General features: G+C 42.7%; 1 protein-coding gene across 1 annotated transcript in view; it reads left to right on the top strand.

Annotated features, from left to right (window-relative positions):
- The window catches only part of LOC126413034 (O-acyltransferase like protein-like), a 190135-nt gene that overhangs the window by 61817 nt on the left and 102532 nt on the right, over positions 1-25786 (top strand). The window contains exon 3 of the mRNA XM_050082928.1: positions 18394-18665. Coding sequence (XP_049938885.1) covers positions 18394-18665 — 272 coding nt within the window. The remainder of the gene's footprint in view (positions 1-18393; positions 18666-25786) is intronic.

Genomic DNA, 25786 nt, shown 5'->3' with positions numbered 1-25786 from the left:
TCGCCAACCAATTCTTACAGAACTACGTGAACAGATAGAGCAGGCATGGCGTAACTTATCTCAGGACATTATTCGCCATCTGCACGATCGACTGTGTGCCAGAGTCAGCGCCTCCATTGCCGCCCACTGACTAATATGTTTCAAGCATGGGCTGATACCTGGCACCTCAGAACCGCTCGTGCTATTGATCTGTAAATGTAATCATTTCATGTGCTCAATATGCAGTGTTGCAACAATAAATCCTGAGTAAATTGGAAACCTCTAAAAGGGTGTACTAATTTTATGCTGGCAGTGTGCATCGACGTATATACCCTGCAACCTTTGGACAGTGCGTGGCAAGGGGTACATGGTGCAATAATAAAATAACGATTTTCTTTCTTATTCTATTCGAGTACTGTGCGAAGAACAGACGACTGTCTATGTCTGTACGCACTTCAATCTCTCTTATCGTATTCCTATGAAAACTAATCGCGGCGGCAGTAACTAACGTCGGAATATCTACAGGCTTTTCGCGTATGATGCTGTTGTATGCAGAGTAGTTGTAACGACAGAAAATTGTTGCGAAATTCAGGACTACCTTTAGAGGACTGATGCTTGGTGCAGTGATTGGCAGTCGACCCTCAACATAAACAAATGTAATGTATTTCACGTAAATTAGCAGGAAGATCTATTACTTTATGAATACACGATTGTAGAGCAATTACTGGAAGCAGTCACATCCGTAACGTATCTGGGAATATGCATACGGAGCGATTTAAAGTGTAACGACAACACAAAATTAATCACTTGTGAGGAAGTTGCCAGACTAACTTTAATTAGAAGTATCCTCGGGAAGTGTAGTCCACTCACAATGGGGGTACGGTAGCTTTCAAAACCCTCGTGCGACCGATACTAGAATACTGCTCGTCAATCAGATATCCGTATCACATAGGATTGGTGGAGGAAGTAGAGAAGATCCAAAGAAGAGCAGCGTGTTTCGTTACAGGCTCGGTTAGTAGGCGCAAAAGCGTCACAGAGATGCTCAGCAGACTCCACTGGCAGACGCTATTGTGCATGACAATGCGTTTACTATTAAAATTCTGAGAGCCGTATATCTCATGAAAAGACACTGAATGTAAAATTAGGGTGATTCAAGCTCACACGGAGGCTTACCAGCAATCGTTCTTCCCGCAGACCATTCAGGATGGGAACAGGAAAAGGGTGAAGTGACAATAGTACACAAAGTACCCTCCGCCACATACCGTACGATAGCTTTCGGAGTGTAGATGTAAGATGCAGAGGCAATAGAATCGTCAACGATGTTTCTAGGACGCCCTTTCTCTCCGTGTATCTAGTTAGGTTTTGCGAAAGCGATGTCGCCTTTCTTCCATAGATCACCATTTAAATCCTCCAAGCATCTGTGTTGCTCGTTATTTACGCTATACAAGCAGTGCGTCTCCTAATTTGTTTGATGTTCGTGAATTGAACACTGTTTTTTCTGTGAAACAGGACATTGCCTGCTGCTAGGCCGTGCTGAAAAGTAATGCCTCAGAATTTATCATTCTGTTCTCAGTATCGGTAGAGGTATTACATGGCATCCATACATGCTACGCGGTCGACTTTCCCGCTTTGCATACGAAAGGTTCACCTCTGCTGGTAGAGGGCCCCGAATCGTAGCGTGTAACATACCGGTGTTAACGTTAACTATGTCGGTGCTCGAGGAACAGCGTGCTGTAATCAAGTTCAGTTCCAAGAGCTTATCCACAAAAGCAGCACCCTCTCCTTCAGCATGACGATGTCAGACCACAAGCGAGCGCTACGACATTTACAACAATCTGTCTCACTGGGTTCATTGTCATCGATCACTTCACTTTGACAGCCATGAAGCGGTGCAAGCAGAGGTAGGTTGTGGCTCCGTCAGCACACTCAAACTCTCTTCTTAAAGACTCTCTACATATTTATCAGCATCAACTTTGTCCCCATCAAAGAAATCCCCCTCAGATATAATACACTTGTGTCAGCGCTTTTTTCAATTGGGGAAGCACTTCTGGAACTCACTTTTCGTTATGGTATTCAGCTCCTACAGCGATTTTATTACTGATGGCAAAGCGACGTCCTTTCATCGTTCTCTTCAACCTTGGGTATAGAATGGACTCCAACAACCCATGTCCGGCGAATACTGTAGTTAAGCAACATGACGGTTTTGTTTTTTGCTAACAATTACGAACAAACATTGACGTATGAATGTCATTATCGCGACACAATTTCCACTGGTGGTTTTGCCACAGTTCTCCTCGTTTTCTTCGGACTGCTTGACGCAAATGGAGCAAAACTTCCAGGTTGTATTCCTTATTGTCCGTATGACCATTAAGGAAGGAACTCTGTTGCGCTATCCCATTATAATCGAAGAAAACAGTAAGAAGAACATTCACAACTCGTCGAAGTTTTCGTGGCTCTTCAGGTAACATTCATTGGGACGACTGAACCTTGGTTTCGATGTCATACCCTTATACATATGTATACCTGTTATAATCTCCTTTAGAATTTCTGGATAGTTGGCTACCTTCAGCAGTTCCTGAGCAAAATCTAGCGCAACATCGTTTTTGATCGAAATCGAAACATTTCGGAACAAACTTTGCTGCTACACGTTCCATGCCAAATACTGAAAAATTCCTTGGCGTGAGCATAAAGGATATGCCGACATCATCAGTAACCTCCCTGATGGTGATTCGGCGATTTTCAGAACCATTTTCATTACCTTGCCGGCCGGTGTGGCTGAGTGGCGCTTCAGTCTGGAATCGCGCGACCGCTACGGTCGCAGGTTAGAATCCTGCCTCGGGCATGAATGTGCGTGATGTCCTTAGGTCAGTTAGGTTTAAGTGGTTCTAAGTTCTAGGAGACTAATGACCTCAGATGTTTCGTCCCATAGTGCTCAGAGCCACATGAACCATTTTTTTTTTTCATTACTTCTCCCACTTTGTCGTCAGCAATTGATGCGCTAGGGCGTTCAGTAAGATGTCGTCTTCAGTATCTTCTCAACCCTCTATAAAAGGTTTATACCACTTGTAGACTCTTGTCTTACTGGTTACTGTTCCGCCAAAAGCCACAGTCAAAATTTCGTATAGTGTGATGCACTTTGTCGCTTTTTCAAGCAAAATTTAATGCAGATTAATTGATCCATGTTTTTCGAAAGTAAAAATTCGCCGAGCACTCGAAAACACGCATAATCTTTTCGACTTCCAACAATAAACTACATATTCAAAACAGTTGACAATGCAAACATACATCAGGAATCTGTGTATCAACAAGATAAAAAAAAAATTGGAAACTGGGTGTATAAAGCCCGAAAAATTAAAAAAATATCCATCACTTTTTGATCACAACTCCTATATGGACATCACGAATAAAGACATAGAATGTTAATAAAGATTGTTTTATTTAAAAACCTTTAAAGTTTTTGTCATAAAAATTCGGAGGCATTATTTGTTAGCTCGCCTTCATATATTACGAGGAGACTTCAAAAAGTAAGTTACACATAAATATGGCAGGCGAAGTTACTTTTATTGAATTCTACTCTACAATTCAAACTGACAAAGATACACGACACTTCTTTTCGACACAGCCACCAATACACGGCCAGAATTTCACGGCGAAACTCTGTGCAATTTAGACGTTTTGCCAACAAGAATCGTACGTCCCGCATAGTTCAACTTTGTTGTCTGTCGTTTATACTCAGGCGATTCACGTGAAAATGTTTCCGACTTGATTATGGCCGCACGACAGAAATTAACAGGCTTTGAACGCGCAATGGTAGGTGGAGCTAGGCGCATGTGACAATCCATCTCGGAAATCGTTAGCGAATTCAATACTCAGAGACCCACAGTGTCAAGGATGTGTCGAGGATACCAAATTTCAGGCATTACCTCTCCCTACGGATAATGCAGTAGCCGACGACCTTCACTTAATAACAGTAGCGTTTGCGTAGAGTTGTCAGTGCTAACAGACAAGCAACACTTCTTGAAATAGCTGCGGAAATCAATGTGGGATGTACGACGTACGTATTCGTTAGGACAGTGCACGAAATTTGGCATTAATGGTCTTTGGCAGCAGATGACAGCACGACGTTGCCTCAACCTCCTCTCCTGGCCTCGTGACCATACGGGTCGGATCCTAGGTGACTGGTTAGATGAGTCCAGATTTCAGTTGGTAGGAGCTGACGTTAGGGTTCGAGTGTGGCTCAGAGCCCACGAAGCCATGGACCCAAGTTATCAACAACGCACTGTGCAAGCTGGTGGTGGCACCATAATGGTGTGCCCTGTGTTTACACGGAATTGACTGGATCTTCTCGCTGGGAGTGGCTACTTTCGGCTGCATGGAGACCATTTGCATCCAATCACAGGCTTCAAGTACCTAATCAACGATGGATTTCTTATGGATGACAGTGCGGCATGTGACCGAGCCACAATTATTCGTTATTGATTTGAAGAACATTCTGGACAGTTCGAGCGAATGATTTGGCCACCCAATCACAGGCTTCAAGTACCTAATCAACGATGGATTTCTTATGGATGACAGTGAGGCATGTGGCCGAGCCACAATTATTCGTTATTGATTTGAAGAACATTCTGGACAGTTCGAGCGAATGATTTGGCCACCCAGATCGCCCGACATTAACCCCATCGAACATTTATGGGACATAATCGAGAGATCAATTCGTGCACAAAATCCTGCACCGCAACACTTTCGTGACTATGGGGCTATAGAGGCAGGATGGCTCAATAATTTGTGGAAGGGGCTCCCAACGACTTGTTGAGTCCATGCTGGGTTGAGGTGCTGCAAAAGGAGGAGCGACACGACATTAGGACGTATCCCATGGCTTTTGTCATCTCGGTGTATAACACAAATACTTATCGTAGACAAAACTCTGATCGCGCAGATATCTGTGTTCAGCTTTGCAAAATGTCATACAAGAAAAGCTCAAGTTTTCTTGTCGGCGTGATAGGTGACTTCTACCCCTTTCATGATCACTGCACCGATTGCCGATTGCTTAGCTTAACCTGGCAAAATATTTTCGTGCCCATGCGTGTTCATTGTGAGGTAGAGCCCTCAGGGTATGGCAAGGGATACCATAAGGCCCTAACTCACGTTGAACGCATTTAGTAACAAAAATTTTGTAAGATCAGAAAATGACAGTTATCTGTCGTAATCGGAAGGAAAAAAAGAAAAAAGAGAGACGACGAATTTATTCGATCTTGGCTTCTGAAACTTTTTTACCAACTTAAACAGATCGCTCCTTCTAACTTCTCAACATGAGAAAATTTAGTCAGATCGCTACCTTTTCCTCCTGCATCTTCATTAGAACTCTTCGATCCTTGTTCGAAGTCTGCCTATATTGCTGGCAACAACAGCAATAAAAAAACCGAAATTCGATTATTACAGAAAACGGCTGTTTTGAGCGGTTTTAACAGTCAGGTTAAGCTGGAGACGAAAAAAGTGGTGTAACCAAAAACCAGTTGTTGTTTCAGCTATAACTGCTATTCCTAATGTAACATAGCGTAAAAACGGCGATCATAAAGGAGTTTCTATCACACAGGGACTGAAGACCAGTGTTAATCCTCTTCAACGATTGTTGGTTTGAAACCTGTTTCTGTCAGTGAATGCAGGCGCATTTCAACTAGTTTCCGTGCTGCCATTGCGAAGGGAAGTGCATGAAATGTACACATGCATTCGGGTACCCCGCAAAGAGCCATTGCTCACAATTACACATAGGCTAGACTATATGTGCATATCTTTAATGGGTCAAACAGCACGTCAACTGGACAGTATCTGATTGTGGCGTGTAGTGCACTATGAAGAGTAGCGATTATGTCTTTGCAATTGATACAAAGCGTCGAACGTACCGTTGGTTCAATTAATTGTTTGAACAGCAATGTGCAGATAGTGTAGTTCAGGCTGGGAGTAGTTCTGTGATGATTGGGGGCGTTTTTCGCACTACGACTTGGGACCACTGGTTTAGGTTGCCGTGAAACATAATCAGAATGTATATGTCAACATTCCTGGTGACCAGCCATTGCCCTTTCTTCTGCGTCTTCATGGTGAGTATGCTGTGAACACACCTGTATTGCAAGGTGACAACAGCCGTATTCACTGTGGTGCACGGCCCGCTGAATCATGCAGTGTAATTCCTGTAGAATATATTTGGAAGAATGAGTGAAACACGGCATTTAACAAACCCACAGTTCGGTAGCTCTGTGGCGTCAGATGATGAATCAGTGGCTTCAGCTGGATATGGAATACCTGCTGGTTCTTGTGGACTCCCATACTAGCCGAATTGGAGCCATTATACAAGAAGAATGAAGGAAGATTAGTGTTTAACGTCCGGTCGACATCGAGGTCATTAGAGACGGAGTACAAGCTCTGGTTGTTTCAGGCACGATGAAGGAAATCGGCAGCCCCCATTCAGAGGAATCATCCCGACATTTGGCTTGAGCGATTTAGAGACAGCACGGAAAACCCTTGAGGCAATTATAAAGTCTAGAGGCAGCGTTACATGTGTTTCCGCGTGACGTCATCTGGGGAGGAGTCAGTTGTGCTTTTTCTCCAATGAACATATTTGGCACCTCTTTAATCGGCTACTTGACGTCCAGTCATCGTGTACTGAACCAACCGCCGGAGTACAGGAAACACCAAAAACACATTACCGCGTTCACAACAGCCTCCAGTCGTCTCGGAATGGATAAATAGAGGCCCTGCATGGTTTACATGGGAATTCTTCCCGAAAAATAGTGACAAGTTCAGCTAACGGTGTTGGAGGTGCGTAGTTATCACGAACCCTTGTCTCCTAAGTAGACCACAAAGGCTCAGTAATATTGATATCTGACAGCTGGTGGCCAGGGAAGGAGAGACAATTCATCTTCGTGCTCTCAGTACCAGTCCTGGACGAAACGAGCGTGTGAACTGGGACCTTGCCGTCTTAGAGCACATCATCACCATTGGGGGCCAGACATTGACCTATGGGATGGACATGATCAGCCAGAATGGTCACATAATCCTTTGCAGTAATGCAACATTGCGGAGTAACCATGGAGCCCATGGAATACTACGATACGGCTGCTCAAATCATCACCGAACCCCCACCATGTTTGGGATGTAAACTAGGCCAGAAGTTGGAAACAGTGAGACACGAGACTCACCGACCAAATGACTTTCTTCTATTGCTCCGTAGTCCAGGTTTTATGGCTTCGGCACCACGTTTTCCTGTTAAGCGGTTTTGGAATTGCTGATCGCCCTGCAATTCCCTGGTTCTGGAACTCCCTCCGTGTTGTTTTGATACTGGCACGGTTCTGCGACAATCAATTCTGCAGTGACTTCTGCAGTTGTTGTCTTCTTGGCTTTCGTCTCAGTCCTCTTCAAAAAAATGTGGGTGTATTCCTAAGGGACCAAACTGCTGAGGTCGCCGGTCCCTAGACTTACACACTACTTTAACTAACCTGTGCTAAGAACAACACACACACCCATGCCAGAGGGAGGATTCGCACCTCCGGCGAGAGGGGACCCGCAATCCGTGACAAGGCGCCTCAAACCACGCGATCACTCCGCGCGGCAGTCCTCTTCAATGATCGTCCGTCGCGATCACTCAACACACACTTTCGTCCACGTTGTTACCGGATGATGATTTTCGCTTTCCTTTTATACGATATAAATCTTCGATACGTTGCCTCCTGAAACACCAAACACTTCGGCTACCTTGGTTACGGAAGCACGCAACGTACGAGTACCAACAATGCGCCCATGTTCGAATAAATTGAGCGCAGACGTAGTGAACGCACTCAAAACTACACAGAACGCTGATCCGACCACGATTGACACTTGCAACATATTGAGAATATTGCACTGATGCCTTTCGTGATCAAATACAACAGTGCAACCTGCAGGCTTTGGTAGAATCTGCATTTATGTTCAAGTATGTATTTTTCGCTGCATTCCTATATTTTTATCGATCCTCTGTATTTCCGTCCGCGGTCCGCTACTCTCTTTCCGATACCAAACAACAAGAGTTCAGTGTTAAACTCTAAAAGATTCCCTTTCAGTGAATGGCACCGCAGTTGGAATCATATTACAAACAGAGAGTGAGAATTTCAAGCGCATCCGTAGCTCCTCCTGCGAGGAGACGACAGGCCGCTCGGTTCGTGGACTGCTGGGTCAGCGCTGGCCGCCATTACGCAAGCGCGTGAGTGCGTGTGACGTGCTCCTCGCCTGCTTACCGCGTGCCACCTCTGCGCCACGGAGAAAGTATGGTCGCTTCGCAAGCTTCGTCCGCGTCCGCACACTAACTGCTTCATTATCTCCGTGCTGTCAACACTGCACACAAATCGCCATTTGACTATTACAGCTTTCGCGTATTTCCGCGGTATTGCGATAAGGAGAAAGCGATTTCAGTTCAAATGGTTCAAATGGCTCTGAGCACTATGGGACTCAACAGCTGAGGTCATTAGTCCCCTAGAACTTAGAACTAGTTAAACCTAACTAACCTAAGGACATCACAAACATTCATGCCTGAGGCAGGATTCGAACCTGCGACCGTAGCGGTCTTGCGGTTCCAGACTGCAGCGCCTTTAACCGCACGGCCACTTCGGATTTCAGTTAATAAAATTTTCTGTTCCAACATTGACCTACAGTTACGAAACTGTGCATTTGTAGCGGCATATAAGATGTAACCCTGAAAGGTGACAGAACAGATAGGTATTTATCTAGAAGCACTGGAAATTAAGTGATGCAGAAAGATTTAAAATAAAAGAGATAAAAAGTATAAAAAATACAAGGTTTGCAAAGGCAAGCAAAAAGAAACGCCAAAAAGCGAAAAGTTGTTGAGACGCTTTCCAAAGACTTTTTAAGGTTTGCTAATTTGTGTGGCGATGAAACGAGACGCTAAACACACAATACAGTCACCCGTTGAGGGTGGAGAGACTTCTCGATCGCGAAATTCGGATTCTCAGTCCCCCAAATGCGCCAATTTTGCTTATTGTTGAATTCTTCCACATGAAATTGGTTTTCGTCGATAAGCCTAACCATATAGCGCATACTAATTCCCATCATGCCTTCCGGCAATACGTACAATTTGAATGTCCTAACGCAAACCGTTCGGAAGCTATGATGATTTTGTTTCATATAGTTCAATAATCGTCACCCTGTATTTGTAAAGGACTTACATTTTGCTTAATTTTATCCGTTACGGTCAGTTTTGCTTCCGTGACTGTATTACTTTCATAAATTAGTAAACAAATCACCTTCTGTCAAAAATCACGATTTGTTCGCTATTTTACTTAAATTGGAGTATTTGTTAAACATAGTGATACCTTGTTAACACCAATGGTGAACTTCCGTGTACTGAACAGCTCTGATTTTGCTGCATGTGAGCAAGTGAATTGGGTGACTTCCATTGCAAACTACGGATATGGTGTTTCTCGAAATTTTGCGACACACCAAATACTCTTCGTGAGGAGCCAGCAGAATGACAATCGTCACGACGTCGCGACGCGTCACATTTGGTACTCGGATGGATCCCAACAACCAGTCGTCAAGGAATTTATCTGTGTGAATGAAGGAGAATGGAAGGAAGGAAGATTAGGTTTCAATGTCCCGTCGACGACGAGACCGTTTGAGATGGGTCTGAGGCTCGGTTTGATGGAGGATGGAGAAGGAAATCGCTCGTGCCCTTTTCGGTGGAACCATTCCGACTTCTGAAGGAAGTAATTTAGAGAAGCCATGGATGGGTGTTTGAAGCATTCTCCCCCAGATTGAAATCCAGTGCTTTACGATGTATATTTACTTGCATGACGACTGACAGCCATCCAAAATTAACTCGAAATAAATTCTTTGAATGCGAATACCTTGGCGTCAGTAGTGTCAGGTATGGATTTACAACCTAAGGGAATGAATTTACCGGGCGGTAGTGTAGGGATGTAGACAGTGTGAGATATGGAAGTTTGGGTCAGCCCGTGAGGCGTGCACAGATAGCCTAAGTGGTTAAGGAGACCACGCCTTGGCACAAATAGGTAGTACATCTGTACCTTACACAGCCGATGCCAAGATATTCGAATTCAGCGAATTTTACAAGAGAGCCACCTCGGACATTGGTGTGTGTTTTATATAGCATAGCTCCGAAACTCCTGGAGTAATTAAAGCTACACTTGGTACACGTGTGCAGAATTACAGTGGGGGCACGAACAGTACTGGCTCTTACTTGTGGTCTGGGAATGGAAAAGTGGTAACTCTGGAAAGCCTGGTACATGTGTGACTTACTATCTGGAAAATATGTGATGCTGAGGAAAGGCATCCTTACAACCACTAGGTATGAGGCGTGGCTATGAAGAAGTGATGTGTAAAAATTATAGAAAACTAATTATATTAGTGTCGAATCCACCGTTTTCGGGGTTTCTTGTCTGATTTCTTAATATAAAAATGCGTCAATTTTAGGGCCTCTCCGCCCACCCACCATTCCCTCCTTCAGTTAAATTTCTGCTGACACCCATGGATATGTATACCCAAAGACAGCAATGCATGGAAAAGTGCAGAGGAAGGCTTTAGAGAGAAGCAGAGGTCAAATGGGACTGATGATGGTGATCTTCTTCTTCACTTAATGTATTAGGCAAATTGGCTGTTACGGTACTCTCCTCCTACATTTCTTCTTTGAGTGCAGATGATAATGAAGCTAAATATTACAAATAACCACTTCTGGCGTGAACCGGTAAAAGACTTTGTAAATAACTGCTTGAAAAGTTCCTGCAAATAGGTAAGGATAGCTATCTGCAAAAAAAACTGTTCAGCAAAAAAATCACCGGCCAACTGTATCGTCGCACATCGCTGGAAGAGCGACAGAAAAATCACACAGTCCATTGCTAAAGTGGAGGTACGCTACGCAGTTCTGTTTTAGCTCGTCAGGCGGTGTACTACGATAATGTGGAGAGGGACTTTAGTGTGTACCAAGGCTGCAAACATGTACCTGTATACAAGCAAAAAATTCATTACGTTAACTTTACTTTTTTGGGGGGTAATTAAAATTAGTTTCAACTAGAAAGAGAGATAGACCAACTAGCAGAATAAGGATTGGAGGTAAAAAGTTATGAAGGCGGAAAGTGTCAAGTACTTCAGAAGTGTAATAGAGCAAAATGTAAGAAATGAGAAAGAGATCCGTGAACGTGGCAGACAGCCAGAAGCATTCCTGCAAAGTGTTCGGAGCCTTTTGTGGAACAAAGATGCCCCATAGAAAAGCAAAGAGGTAGTAGAAATTGCTACATCCTAATTCTGACCTATGCATCTGAAGCATGGGTAAAGAGGAAAAGAGATGTAAGCATATCACAGACAAGTAGAATGAATTTCCTCAGACGTAGGAAAGGAGTAACAACGAAAGAATGAATGAGGAATGGAAGGGTAAAGGAAATCGTGAAAGATTGCAGAGAAGGATAGAAGCATCTAGGCTAAGATGGTATGGTCCCTTCAAGAGATTGGAAAACAAGAGGCTTCCCAACAAGATCACTAAATGGAGATGCGAAGGGAACGACCAAGAAGAAGATCAAGGGATGGATGGCCGAAAGTTGTGGAGAAGCGTGTTGAAAGAAAGGCAAGGACTAGACCAGAGTGAACACAGAAAGGTGGTGGGAAAACAGGACTAGATGGCGAGGTTTATATTCCAAACAGCACCAGTCTGGGGCTGAAAACTGTTCAGCATGATGCTGCTGCTGATGATGATGATGATGAATTAAAACTTCGACTACATCTCGTCACGCATATTTTTTCGCTGTACCTAATTGTAACAGTTAGGGACAGCGGCCCTGTTTCAGCAGGGTCATATCAAGGCGTTGCGAGATGTGTCCTCATCAGGGCGTCGCGTACAGAAAGGGCAAAAAAAGAATGCCGATTTAAGAATACAACAGAGGTACGTTGCTCTCCTACCCCTTGCGTTCCTTGCTTCGGTTTGCGAGAAGCAGCCTTTCTCTCGGTTCGTGGTTGTAAGCGCACCCTATTGTTACAGTGTCATTTCTGCTGTGTCCTTATGGCGAAGTAGCATCATAAAGAAACGACTATTACTGAACAGATGTCTATCGCTAAAGCGACCCCAAGACAGTCAATAATATTGCGCAGTATTTACGGATGCGCAATAGTATTGAAGGTTAGGGGTGTGATACCACAGTCTCTGAATAACTTTATATTCGATGTTCGTTGTTGTCGTCCTATTGAAAATGAGTTCATCGAAATGTATAAATCATTGCCAGCATTGTGAGATGTTAGGGCAGGTGAGTACAAAACCGAAAATGTTAAGAATTAATCGTACGATTTATTGCTCAAAAGCCGGCCGGTGTGGCCGTGCGGTTAAAGGCGCTTCAGTCTGGAACCGTGTGACCGCTACGGTCGCAGGTTCGAATCCTGCCTCGGGCATGGATGTGTGTGATGTCCTTAGGTTAGTTAGGTTTAAGTAGTTCTAAGTTCTAGGGGACTGATGACCACAGAAGTTAAGTCCCATAGTCCTCAGAGCCATTTGAACCATTATTGCTCAAAAAATGCAGGGAACAATACCCTGTAGCCACGAAGGAACATGTTGCAAGGAAATATAATTAATGTAAAGCTATGAATAAACATATACAGAGATATTTATGTATGTGCATACATTACGTACTCGAATGTAGTCCTCTAGTGCACGTATCATAGCATGACGCGTTTCCTTAACTATGCCTCAAACACTTAGGAGATGAAAGTGCACTTTTGCATTTTAAGTTTTCGAAAGAATTACCAGTAACAAGGTATCGTAGCATAATAGATGAGCGTCGACTTCTTGGAATTCTCTCATATGAATTCTGTCATATGTTTGATATATATGAGGACAAGAGTGTCCGCAAGAAATTTTTCCGGGGGAGGATGGTCAACCACAAGACTCTAATGATATATATGAGGACAAGAGTGTCCGCAAGAAATTTTTCCGGGGGAGGATGGTCAACCACAAGACTCTTAAACTGCCGTTTTTTTTATATAATTAGTCAAACAGTTTCGGGACTATCTTGCCACAAGAACTAAATTTTATCGATGACACACAAAACTTTTTAAATCCTGGAGAATTTATGGTTATCCAGTCAGTTTTTGTCATAGGTAATTACTTCGATCTACATCTACATCTGCATGATTGCTTCGCAATTCACAATTAAGTGCCTAGCCGACTGTTCATCGAGCCACCTTCAAACTATGTCTTTATCGTTTCACTCTCGAACAGAGCGCGGGAAAAGCGGGCACTTAAATTTTCCCGCTCGAGCTCCGATTTCTCTTATTTTATTATGATGATCATTCCTCCCTAAGTAGATGGACGCCAATAAAATATTTTTGCACTTTGAGGAGCAAGTTGGTGATTGAAATTTCGTGAGAAGAAAATCGCCTTTGTTTTAACGATTGTCATCTCAATTCACGTATCATATCCATGGAACTCCCTCCCCTATTTCGCGATGATATAAAACGAGCTGCCCTATTTTGAACTTTTTCAATGTCCTCCGTCAAACCTATGTAATGTACAGCACAACAATACCCCAGAAGAGGGCTGGGACAAGCGTAGTGTAAGCAGTCTCTTTAGTAACACTATCTTGAGGAACGCCATACAGGTATATTACTCGTTTTACTCGATGACTTTCCGCCAATTATTACGAACTGTGACCTTTGTTACAGGAAATCACGAATCCAGTCACACGACTAAAACAATCCTGGAGGTACACTATTTCATTAGAAGTCGCTTGTGAGGAACGGTGTCAAAAGCCTTCTGGAAATCTGAAAATATGGAATCAATTTGACGTCTCTTGTAGGTAGAACTCATTACTTCGTGAGAATAAAGAGATAGTTGTGTTTCACAAGAATGGTATCTTCTGACTCCGTGTTGGCTATTTGTCAATAAATCATTTAATTCGAGGTAAAACTGTGAATGTCGTGTGACTAGGGCCTCCGGGGGCGGACAATTCGAGGTGATTCATAGTGTCAAGTACAGCACACGTTCCAAAATCATATTGTAAATACTTTGGTGCTTTCCCTAATTTAAGTTCTTCGTAGTTGTAATCCGTAAGTATTTAGTTGAATTTACAGCATTTAGATTTGTATGTTTTATCCTGTAACCGAAATTTAGCGGATTCCATTTAGAAATCATGCGGATGGCTTCACACTTTAAATTATTTAGATCCAGTTGCCACTTTTCGCGCTATAGAGATATCTTTCCTAAATTGTTTTGCAGTTTGTTTTGATCATATTATGACTTTACAAGACGGTAAATGACAGTATCATCAGCAAACAGTGTGAGACGGCTGATTAGATTGTCTCCTAAATCGTTTACGTTGATAAGAGACAGCAGAGAGCCTATGGCTCTGAGCACTATGGGACTTCACAGCTATGGTCATCAGTCCCCTAGAACTTAGAACTACTTAAACCTAACTAACCTAAGGACATCACACAACACCCAGTCATCACGAGGCAGAGAAAATCCCTGACCCCGCCGGGAATCGAACCCGGGAACCCGGGCGCGGGAAGCGAGAACGCTACCACACGACCACGAGCTGCGGACGCAGAGAGCCTATAACATTTTCTTAGGAAACACCAGGTATCACTTTTGTTTTACTCGATTTTCCGCGGGTTACTACGTACTGTGACCTTTCTGAAAGGAAATCACGAATCCAGTAGCACGACTGAGACGGTACTCCATAGGCGCTCGCAATTTGACTAGAAGTCGCTTGTGAAGAACGGTTTCAAACGCCCTCTGGAAATCTTAAAGTACGGGATCAATTTTGACATCCCCTGACGATAGCACCTCGTTAGAAAAGCTAGTTGTGTTTCACAAGAACGATATTTTTTGAGTCCTTGTTGGCTGTTTGTCAATAAATCTTTTTTTTCGAGGTAACTCATGATGTTCGGACACAGTATATGTTCCAAAATCCTACTACAAATCGACGTCAGCAATATTGGCCTGCAATTCAGCCCATTACTCCTATTTCCTTTCTTGGCTATTGGTGTCAACCTCCAATCTTTAGATACGGATATTTCTAAGAGCGAGCGGTTGTATATGATTCCTAAGTGTGAAACTCTTACATCAGTACTCCGAAAGAAATCTGACTGGCATACATTCTGGACCGGAGGCCTTGCCATTATTAAGTGATTTAAGCTGCTTGATGTTTAAGACCAGCAAACGTCACATGGTGCTGCATTTGGCTAAACCATAGGCACAACGGAGTCATGTGAAATGACGTCTAGAAGCCGATGAGGATATTGTAATGAATAAAAACTGCATTTTACTATAGATTCAGGAGGGGGGTGGGGGGTTGGGCGGCTGCAGCAGCTTGTTCCTCTATATGTGAGCAACAATTTCCAGGAATGTATGAAATTTTGAACTATCAACACATTGTGTTATAATCTTCCTTCTTTTTTCGTTCAATCTCACTTCTCTCAATAAGAGTTGTTGAGTGGTATTTGACGTACCTTGAACTAGTTTTTCATCCACTTTTTTCTGCTTGCAGCAAAGTAGAACAATTGTCACCGCATCAGCGTCTTTGTCGTCCAACATTCCGAAACAGTGTTATTGAGCAGTATAGGGACAACTTGATAATGTCGCACGATGTCATTGACAGCCTAGTGGGCGCTTAACATGCTTTATGTGGCAACAGTGTGCATGGTTCACACAGATGCTGCCTGCGTAGCTCGCCACCGTTCAACAATTGAGTTATTGCTTCTACTTCGCTGTGGTGTTGTAGGATTTCAAAGTCGGCGAACGAGAGCAGAAGCAAATACGCTACTTCGCCGGAGGCTTCAGATTTTTGCTGACTGACGACTCGAGCGAGATTCAGGTTAAGTGCTTCAAAGTATATGACAGAATAGTAATTGACATGGGAAGATTTTACGTATATCACACCATTTCACCTGACTTTAATTTCCCGTCAGTAAATGAAATATCTGTATCTTATCTAGGAAAATTTGTATATGATTTCGGTACGCTACTAATATAGTAAAGGGTGGTACAGAGAAAGAGGAACATTTGATTCTTCATTTGTGTGCATACAAATAAGTGCAGGAACACTGATGTACGAAACTGTGCTGTGTTAAACATAAAAAATGCTTAGTTCTGCAAAGCAACGTATATTAGACCACAATTTTTCAGTGGCTGACGAAGAAAGGAACCAAAAACGAACTAGCAGACGGCACTTCCTGATGCAGACAAAAAACCAAGCAGAAATTACCGTAAATAAAAACCAACAATTTGTTAGCGATCTGTTTTTCGAACTAGAAAACATCAGATTGCAACTATCTTTAATTACAGACCACTGACGATGCTTTACTTCAGTAAAGCGCAACCCATCTCGTGTTAAAAACAAGCATTTTCGTCTAGCTGTAACGAGGGAACTAAAACACTCTCAAAAAATGGAACATTTGAAATAAAAAATGAAACAAACTAATAAAACTATATTTAATATTCAAATGTTTGTTCCAGAAGAGTGGAAATTTCGTTGGGCATCACATTTAAAAAAATATATCATTTGAATGTTGACTATTTCGACGTAAACATTCAGTAAACCGATTCTGATGATTTTTCGCAGTTCGGTTCAAACTCTGGGATGGTGGCGATGTTTTCTTCTATTTTAGGTTTGAGTATGGCAGGGTTTGTTCGACTAGTATGGTACACAACGCTCTTAAGGCGTCCCCTAGTCACAGACTGAAAGGTCTGGAGTGTGGTTGGCTAAGCGACGTCAGCATCCCTTGAAGTTATGCGATCGCCAAAAAGCGCTGCTCTGCAGACAGAAGACTATCGGGCTCTGTGGGAAGTGGCTCCATCCAGTTGAAAGCAAAGATTTGGAAGAGCATGGCAGAATTGTCTGTGATGTTGACATAGCGTTTAGACGTCACACTGACAGCGGAACCTCCGCCATCTTCAAGGATCACCCCACGACGGTACATACCATTCAGCTACACTACTGGCCATTAAAATTGCTACACCACGAAGATGTGCTACAGACGCGAAATTTAACCGACAGGAAGAAGATGCTGTGATATGCAAATGATTAGCTTTTCAGATCTTTCACACAAGGTTGGCGCCGGTGGCGACACCTACAACGTGCTCACATGAGGAAAGTTTCCAACCGATTTCTCATACACAAACAGCACTAGACCGGCGTTGGCTGGTGGAACGTTGTTGTGATGCCTCGTGTAAGGAGGAAAAATGCGTACCATCACGTTTTCGACTTTGATAAAGCCTATCGCGATTGCGGTTTATCGTATCGCGACATTGCTGCTCGCGTTGGTCGAGATCCAATGACTGTTAGCAGAATGTAGAATCGGTGGGTTCAGGAGGGTAATATGGAACGCCATGCTGGATCCCAACGGCCTCGTATCTCTAGCAGTCGAGATGACAGGCATCTTATCCGCATGGCTGTAATAGATCGTGCAGCCACGTCTCGATCCCTGAGTCAACAGATGGGGACGTTTGCAAGACAACAACCATCTGCACGAACAGTTCGACGACGCTTGCAGCAGCATGGACTATCAGCTCGGAGACCATGGCTGCGGTTACCCTTGACGCTGCATCACAGACAGGAGCGCCTGCGATGGTGTACTCAACGACGAACCTGGGTGCACGAATGGCAAAACGTCATTTTTTCGGATGAATCCAGGTTTGTTTACAGCATCATGATGGTCGCATCCGTGTTTAGCGACATCGCTGTGAATGCACATTGGAAGCGTGTATTCGTCATCGCCACACTGGCGTATCACCTGGCGTGATGGTATGGGGTGCCATTGGTTACACATCTCGGTCACCTCTTGTTCGCATTGACGGCACTTTGAACAGTGGACATTACATTTCAGATGTGTTACGACCCGTGGCTCTAACCTTCATTCGATCCCTGCGAAACCCTACATTTCAGCAGGATAATGCACGACTGCGTGTTGCAGGTCCTGTACGGGCCTTTCTGGATACAGAAAATGTTCAACTGCTGCCTGGCCAGCAGATTCTCCAGATCTCTCACCAATTGAAAACGTCTGGTCAATGGTGGCCGAGCAACTGGCTCGTCACAATACGCCAGTCACTACTCTTGATGAACTGTGGTATCCTGTTGGAGCTGCATGGGCGGCTGTACCTTACACGCCATCTGTTTGACTCAATGCCCAGGCGTATCAAGGCCGTTATTACGGCCAGAGGTGGTTGTTCTGTGTACTGATTTTTCAGGATCTACGCACAGAAATCCCGAGAAAATGTAATCATATATCAGTTCTAGTATAATATATTTGTCCAATGAATACCCATTTATCATCTGCATTTCTTCTTGGTGTGGCAATTTTAATGGCCAGTAGTGTAGCTTCGGCAGTTCAGCCAGGAGCGCGGGATCACCTCGGTACGGCTGTGTGTTGCAGTGCTGGACGCGACAGGGAAGCCCGGTTCGTCCATCCTGCGCGGCAACTTGCGGCTGCTGGGAGACTTCGACGAGTGTGTGGCGGTGCCCGTGTCGCGCTACTGCCTGGCGGACGTGCGGCTGCCCGCACCCGCAGACATAGACAACGCGACGGCCCGCCTCCTCAGCATAGCCACAGCGGGGCGCTGGCTCTTTGAGGACATTCCTCGCAGATCTGTGAGTGCATCCAATTCATGTTTTTCATTGTTCCTCACTGCATGTGCCCCTAAGGCGGTGAGTTGAAAGTCGCCATATTGCATGCGAACCAATCCTCAGCAGTTGTGCAATGTAGGCTGATCCACGTAAGCTCCACAACTCAGTTTTTTTTTAAACATATCATAATTCTGGCAGTTATAAGAGTCGAGGGACACGAAAGAGAAGCAGCGGTTGGGAAGGGAGTGAAACAGGGTTATAACCTCTCCCTGATGTTATTCAATCTGTATATTGAGCAAGCAGTAAAGGAAACAAAAGAAAAATTCGGAGTAGGTATTAAAATCCACAGAGAAGAAATAAAAACTTTGAGATTTGCCGATGACATTGTAATTCTGTCAGAGACAGCAAAGGACTTGGAAGAGCAGTTCAACGGAAAGGACAGTGTCTTGAAAGGAGGATATAAGATGAACATCAACAAAAGCAAAACGAGGATAATGGAATGTAGTCGAATTAACTTGACTTGAAAGACCTGCACCAGGCGAACGGTATACCCGACGGGAGGCCCTAGCCACATGACATTTCAATTTTTTTTTTTTTATAAAACTGTTACTGAAACCCTACTAGCAATCATCATTGCGGCTTTACAAGAAGCCATCAGACACACATCGATGATCACCAGCAGAACTACTGACATCAGACATGCCCAGAAATGCTTCTGAAGGCTCCACTTTTGCAATTTGGAATGCGAACAGCATATACAACCACCGGCTGGAATTCATGCAGTTCCTACGGAACGAGAACATTAACATCTGTGTAGTCTCATAGACTCTTTTAAAACTGGCACTATGAGCCAGCACTGCAAGTTATGCGTGCTATCATGCAGACTGCCCTACTGCAGTGGGCAGAACTGCTGTTTAGATCAAGAACTCGTTCCGCTGCTACACTGCACTCAAACCTACACCACATTACACAGAAGCTTCTTCAGTCGCAGTGGAGATCAGACAAAGAATTGTTACGATGCAACCAGCCTCCTCCAAACTAGAGGGATGCACATCATTGCTGGGCTGCATAATGCTAAGCCCAAAGTGTGGCACTCCTGGACAATCAGTTGCAGTGGCAACACCTTACAAAGAGCTGTAGAACACTTCTGTACACAAGTGTGTGGACCTGAAGAACCCACCCCCAGCCAATAGAAACCTGCCAGATGTACTCGATGTTCGTGCCATCAAATGAATCCCTGGATTCATTACTACAGAGGCTGTACACTTATGTGGTATCTTCAGCAGTGGGACAATTTATCTCTGCCTTTAGTAGTCTTTACTGTTCAAAGACTAACTGGGATGACTACTGCTGATAGCTGCGACGCAAATTTGATGATCATGTCCTTGAAGCTGACAGCAGTGTTAACAATGCGGTTACTAATATCACTACAGCCATTACTGAAACAGCTGCCTCTTGCACTCCAGGATCACACAACACAGGTGCAGGTCGCAGACCGGAAGGTATTCTGCAGAAAATCCTTTGAATTGCTCAGGAAAACAACAGGCTGAACAGGGAGTGGTATCTTATTGTATTGTATTTTATTGATCCAGGCAATCATAGTATTGTAGAGTTGTACATATGATATTGGACAGGTGAAGAGAGCATATTTACAAGTAATTTTTACAAATTGATTTTTACATTATTTTGTAGCAAGGAAATTATCTGTCTTAAACAAAACAGTCAATACAAATGGTAGAATTGTACGGTTGTACATATGATATTGGACAGGTCAAGAGAACATATTTGTAATTAATTTATAATAAATTGATTTTACATTATTTTTAATGAGGAAATTATCTATCTTTAATAAAACAGTAAATACAAATGTTGTATAGTAAAATACAAACAGCCAGTATATTTCACCTGTGTCTTTGTACGTATGCTTACAAAGTGCAAATCCTGCAACATCTGAGGCCGAACGACAAAACACGCCAACAACAATTTGCTGCGGATATGCTGTACCGTATTGATATGGATGCCAGCTTCCTGGAAAGATGTTTATTTTCAGATGAGGCAACCTTTCATATATCAGGAAGGGTTAATAGGCCTAATGTATGGATTTGGTGTTCACAAAATCCGCATGTTGTCACTGAAATGTTCGTGATAGCCCCAAACGAAACGTCTGGTGCAGGCTAATGGACGACAGGAATGTTGGACCATTTTTCTTTGCGGAACAAATGGTGAATGGTTCAGTGTATCTGGACATGTTGGAACAGTTTGTGTATCCTCAGATATAGGACTTGGAACCCAACATAATTTTTCAACAAGATAGAGCTCCATCACATTGGTCAACGGCTGTTCACAAGTTCCTGGAAAGAAAATTTCCCAATCATTGGATCAGATGTGGAGGCCTATTGCCTGGCCACCATGTTCACCTGACATTACGCCACTTGATTTCTTCGTGTGGGGATTCATGTATGCGACCAAAGTGGACGATATTGCTATGTTGCTACATTGTATTACTAATGCGATTACAACAATAACAGAGAAAATGTTACAAAGAGCTTGGCAAGAAATTGAATATAGCCTGGATATTCTTCATGTTACAAATGGTTCACATGTAGAGGTGTATTGATGAAAAGTAAAGAAATTCTTTGAGATGCTCTGCAATGTGGTGCATTTTCATTGTCGCATCTAATGTGTTTTATTTTTTCCCTGGGTCTTTGAGATCAGATAGGTTTGAGTGGGACACCCTGTATATACACAAATGGTGCACCTTTCACTAAACTTCATTGAAACAGAAGAGAAATTCTAAACTGAAAGAGGAGCCAGACAGAGATTTTGTACTGTCTCAAAATCAAATAAAGGAAATTTTTAAGTAGATATGAAAAACTATCATAATGTATAAACAATACATAGAGAAAAACTGATCCAAATGAAAAAAATGAAGTCATTGAATCAGCTGACATGTTTGTGTATTTAGTGCAGTTGAAGACAATAACTGAATTGACAGCAAAAGAAATAAACAGCATAGTTAACGTGCCTCTGAGTGTGTTAGGTGAGATAAATAGATTTTAATATGAAGATTCCAATCTGTCCGGCAGTGCTTATTGACAGTTTTTACATGTATTGTTGACATATGGACATACAAAAACTGAAGGCTGCAATGGAGGGATTCATGTTAGGCACTACTCTCCAAAACATTGGAAGAAAGGGACCTCTCCCCAGGTGGCCACCATTCTCAGCCATGATGGTCATCTGGGTTAGTGCAGAACCATGATTCATTGCAGACTACAATGTGATGCCATTCATCAGCTATGTGTGCTTCTCAATCACAGTACCACTCAAAAAACAGCATTTTGTGTTCCATTGCTGATGGTAATCTATGCACTGAATAGTGATTCCCTAATCTGGCTGCTGCTAGTCTCTAACCAATGTTGCAGAGACTCCATTACTTGTTAACAGATGGTTGTCACAGGTGCGAAGGAGCTCCAACGTGGGTGGCAGATAGTATGGTGGACCTACCTTGTCGTAGTCAGGTATGGTTGTTAGAAAACTTGGCAACAAGTATGCCTGACCTCACATTCCTCTGCTGTACCAGTATTAGGCCACTGTTACATCACAGCACTCCACACACCTGGATATCACTTGATTCAATTGCCTGACCAAATGGAGACCGACAGTGAGGTCTGTTTTGAACTCTGTCAGGTGCTGATCACATTGTTTTGCATGAGTAAGCAGCATCTCCATGTCCTTCACTGTAATCACTCAACATCTGATGCTGTTTATGCCTCTTGTATGCTCTACCAGGTCTGGTAACAACCTAATGTGCTCTAGTGGCTGTTCAACCTGCCACAAGATTTGCAACTCTAAAGATTTACATACCTTTTGATGGTGTATACAGACAATCTTGTTGGAAGAACATTCGCAACTGAGCTTGTTACCAGAGGTTGAAAATCTGCTTCAGTTGTAAATTTCTTTTACTATCACAACTGATTTCGGGCTCTCATAAGCCCATCCTCAGGTGTCACAGAAACTGCCGGTAGGGCTAGGTGCTGTGAAACCTATGTCAATGTGAAAGTGACACCAGAGTCATCTGTAGTACTGTCTGGTGTAACTTTCGCATTGACATAGGTTTCACAGCACCTAGCCCTATTGGCAGTTTCTGTGACACCTGAGGATGGGCTTATGAGAGCCCGAAACTGGTTCTGATACTAAAAGAAATTTACAACTGAAGCGGATTTTCAACCTCTAGGTGTATACAAAGTTACATTCACATTCAACCATGTCTTCCATTAAGAATATTTGTTTACGCAATGAAAAATTTTTGGTTTGAGTTTTTCAAACAGATAATATAAATAACCTTAAGAAGCCTCATACATATGATTACGAACTTTCTTGGCATATTCCAGTGGTAAAATCTTCTTGCATGATCAGCTAAGGGGTGACGTTGTCTTGTCACAGTGTTTCAATGAGTTTTGTATCCATCATCTTTGCCAGAAGATGATGGCTACAAAACTCATTGTACCATTGTGACATGGTGACACCACCACTCAGCCAGCCAATAACTCAAGAAGATCTTAAGAAGGTTCATTTTCAGCAGAGATGAAATTGTTGAAGTTTTTCATTATGATGGTAATGCTGCTAATATTTTTTTTTCCCTTTTGAACAGGGTCCAATGGTCCTTCCAATTTTCTCTTTGACTCAATGGGGAATATGTGTTCCTATATCTTGTGATCCTGATGAAGTCTCGGCATTTGTCACAAGTTTTTTAGAGAACCTGTGTGGCTTAAAGCTGACAATAGATGTTCCACATGGAGCATGCACGTCCAAATTGCCATCACTGAGCACAGCAGACATTGTAATTCTGTAAGTTCACATTAACTCTATTATATGCGTAATACGCTATACTCTTAACTCTTTTAGTAGCTCCTTTAACAGTACTTAGACAGGACAAAATGCCTCCACCCCCCGACCTCCCTTCCTTGCCAGTGGCAGTACACAGTGGGCTTACAACAGCTGTGAACAGTTGAAAGTCATTGTTTGGCTTTTGGAGATACAAGTTCTTTCTTGTATGTTTACCATAACACTTATTTTCTGTTGTCACTGTTTCAGGCATTGATATAGTAAGAGAGGGATGATACTAAAAATCTCTCTAGTATTATTGAATAAGCCAAAGGGAATTAATTTCTTGATAGATAATGCCAAGCAATATTGTTGTTACATCAGCAATAATAATAAGTGCTGTTGTATAATACACTTGGCCAGCAGTGGCAATGGCAGCAAGCAAAGCAGGCACTCTTGTTTTGGTCTCTCACCAGCAGCACTAAATGTGAACTCTAAGGTTGTGGTGATAATGGAGTAAGTAGACATGCAACCACATTGTAGGCTAGAATATGTTTTTGTGCTCCCAAGCCAGCAGTCTTAGGTAGCTGCACACAGGAATAAATTCCCTTTGGTAACGTCAATTTTAATGCTTATGGGTAATCTGTTTTCTACACAATTCATATTTTTTTCAGCATAGTGCATTCTGTTAAATTTGTTTGCTGTTATTGTAGCTCCTTCTTACTATGATTTTCTTTTAAAATTTATTCACGCTGCTTAGTTTTGGGCATGAGGCTTGTAGAAAACAGTAACTATTTTCTTTTGAATACAACAGAAGTAAAAAATAAAAATCACCAGTCACGGAGCAGTGGACAGGTGGTTAGGAAAAATCTCTTTTTCCCACACCCACACACACACACACCCACACACACCCACCCACCCACCCACACACACACCCACACACACACACACACACACACACACACACAGGAAACAACAAAGGCTGTGTGTGTGTGTGTGTGTGTGTGTGTGTGTGTGTGTGTGTGTGTGTGTGTGTGTTAACTCTGAGGGAGGACTGCGAGGGTAAGGAAGCACTGTGTCTATCTTTCTATGTGCCTGTCTGCTACTCAATGCCCCTTTCAGTTGATATGTAGCAATTATCATGTGATTTCTATATTCCTAACATCATTTTCCATAGAAGTTAAAATGTGTTTTATTTTCTAGGTCAACTATATTGGTGGTGATCATTTTTATAGTTTTGTGTACATTCTGGGACCTTGTAGTGAGAGCATGCCAAAAGCATAATGAAGAGGAAAAAGGTAAATCATTTTCTCACTATTATGTATGCGAAGTATGTATTTCATGTTTTAATATATGAATCATAAGTGAGCATTCCTATCCCTAGATAAAACCCAGTCCCATTTACTGTTCCATAAACACTGCTTAACTATGGAATCCCCCTCCTCCCCCCCTCCAAAAAAAGTAATATTCCCACCCTAACTATAAAAAGTTTCTTTTCTGGATATTACCAATCTTTTTGCAGTGACCTCCAGACTGCCAGTTCCTATCCCCCTAAGAAAAGAAAATTTCTAATACAGGTATCCCATCATTTGCTGACGCCAGCCAATAGGAATTAACGAGAATCAGTAAAGGTTTTCAGTTCCCTGTTTCCTTACACCTTCTGTCCAATTAGATATAGTGTTACAGTCATTATTGGTGACAAATTACAAATTGACCTTAATAGCAGGGAAATTACATTACTGAAGTGTAGCTACTGGTCCAGTAGTAAACATGCCATGATAAAGGTCACTTGCAACAGTGGCCGAAATGTTGGCTCGCATAACAGCATGATGAAACAGCCACATACACAGGAAAGTTTCACAGAAGATGAAAGTGACCATGGAAGCTTACAATTGGACAGTTTTAAACATGTTTAGGCTCTATACAGACTGAGTTGTAGTAATAGGTAAATAGGAAGTACCCTATAGAAGACAGAATGTGGCAGCAGACACCACTAGCTGTAAAGACAGACAATAATATATCTGGACCAGTTCTTCAAGCTTATCTTAATGTTAACAAATAAGCTCTATACTCCATTACTTTAGATAAGGTCTCTGCCAATATGGTAATTACAATACCTTTTGAGGTTATCTACTATGTTGTAGCTTTTATGGTTCCATTTGCTTAATGCACTTCTCATATGTTTCACTGTGTTACCATTGTATCATATAAATGAAGCATTTTGCACATTTCCCAATTTTTATAAATGTCAACCACACATCACCACTACAAGAAAATCGGTTAGCCATTCAATGCCCTTTGGTGGTGATCTGGAACAGAGATTCCTGATGCAAAATTTACATCTGTCACACAGTGGTGAGCTACATTCAACATTG

The sequence above is a fragment of the Schistocerca serialis genome, chromosome 7 (assembly GCF_023864345.2).
Source record: "Schistocerca serialis cubense isolate TAMUIC-IGC-003099 chromosome 7, iqSchSeri2.2, whole genome shotgun sequence".
Classification (NCBI taxonomy): domain Eukaryota; kingdom Metazoa; phylum Arthropoda; class Insecta; order Orthoptera; family Acrididae; genus Schistocerca; species Schistocerca serialis.
The sequence above is the reverse complement of the archived record's forward strand: the minus strand, read 5'-3'. Positions and strand labels throughout refer to the sequence as shown.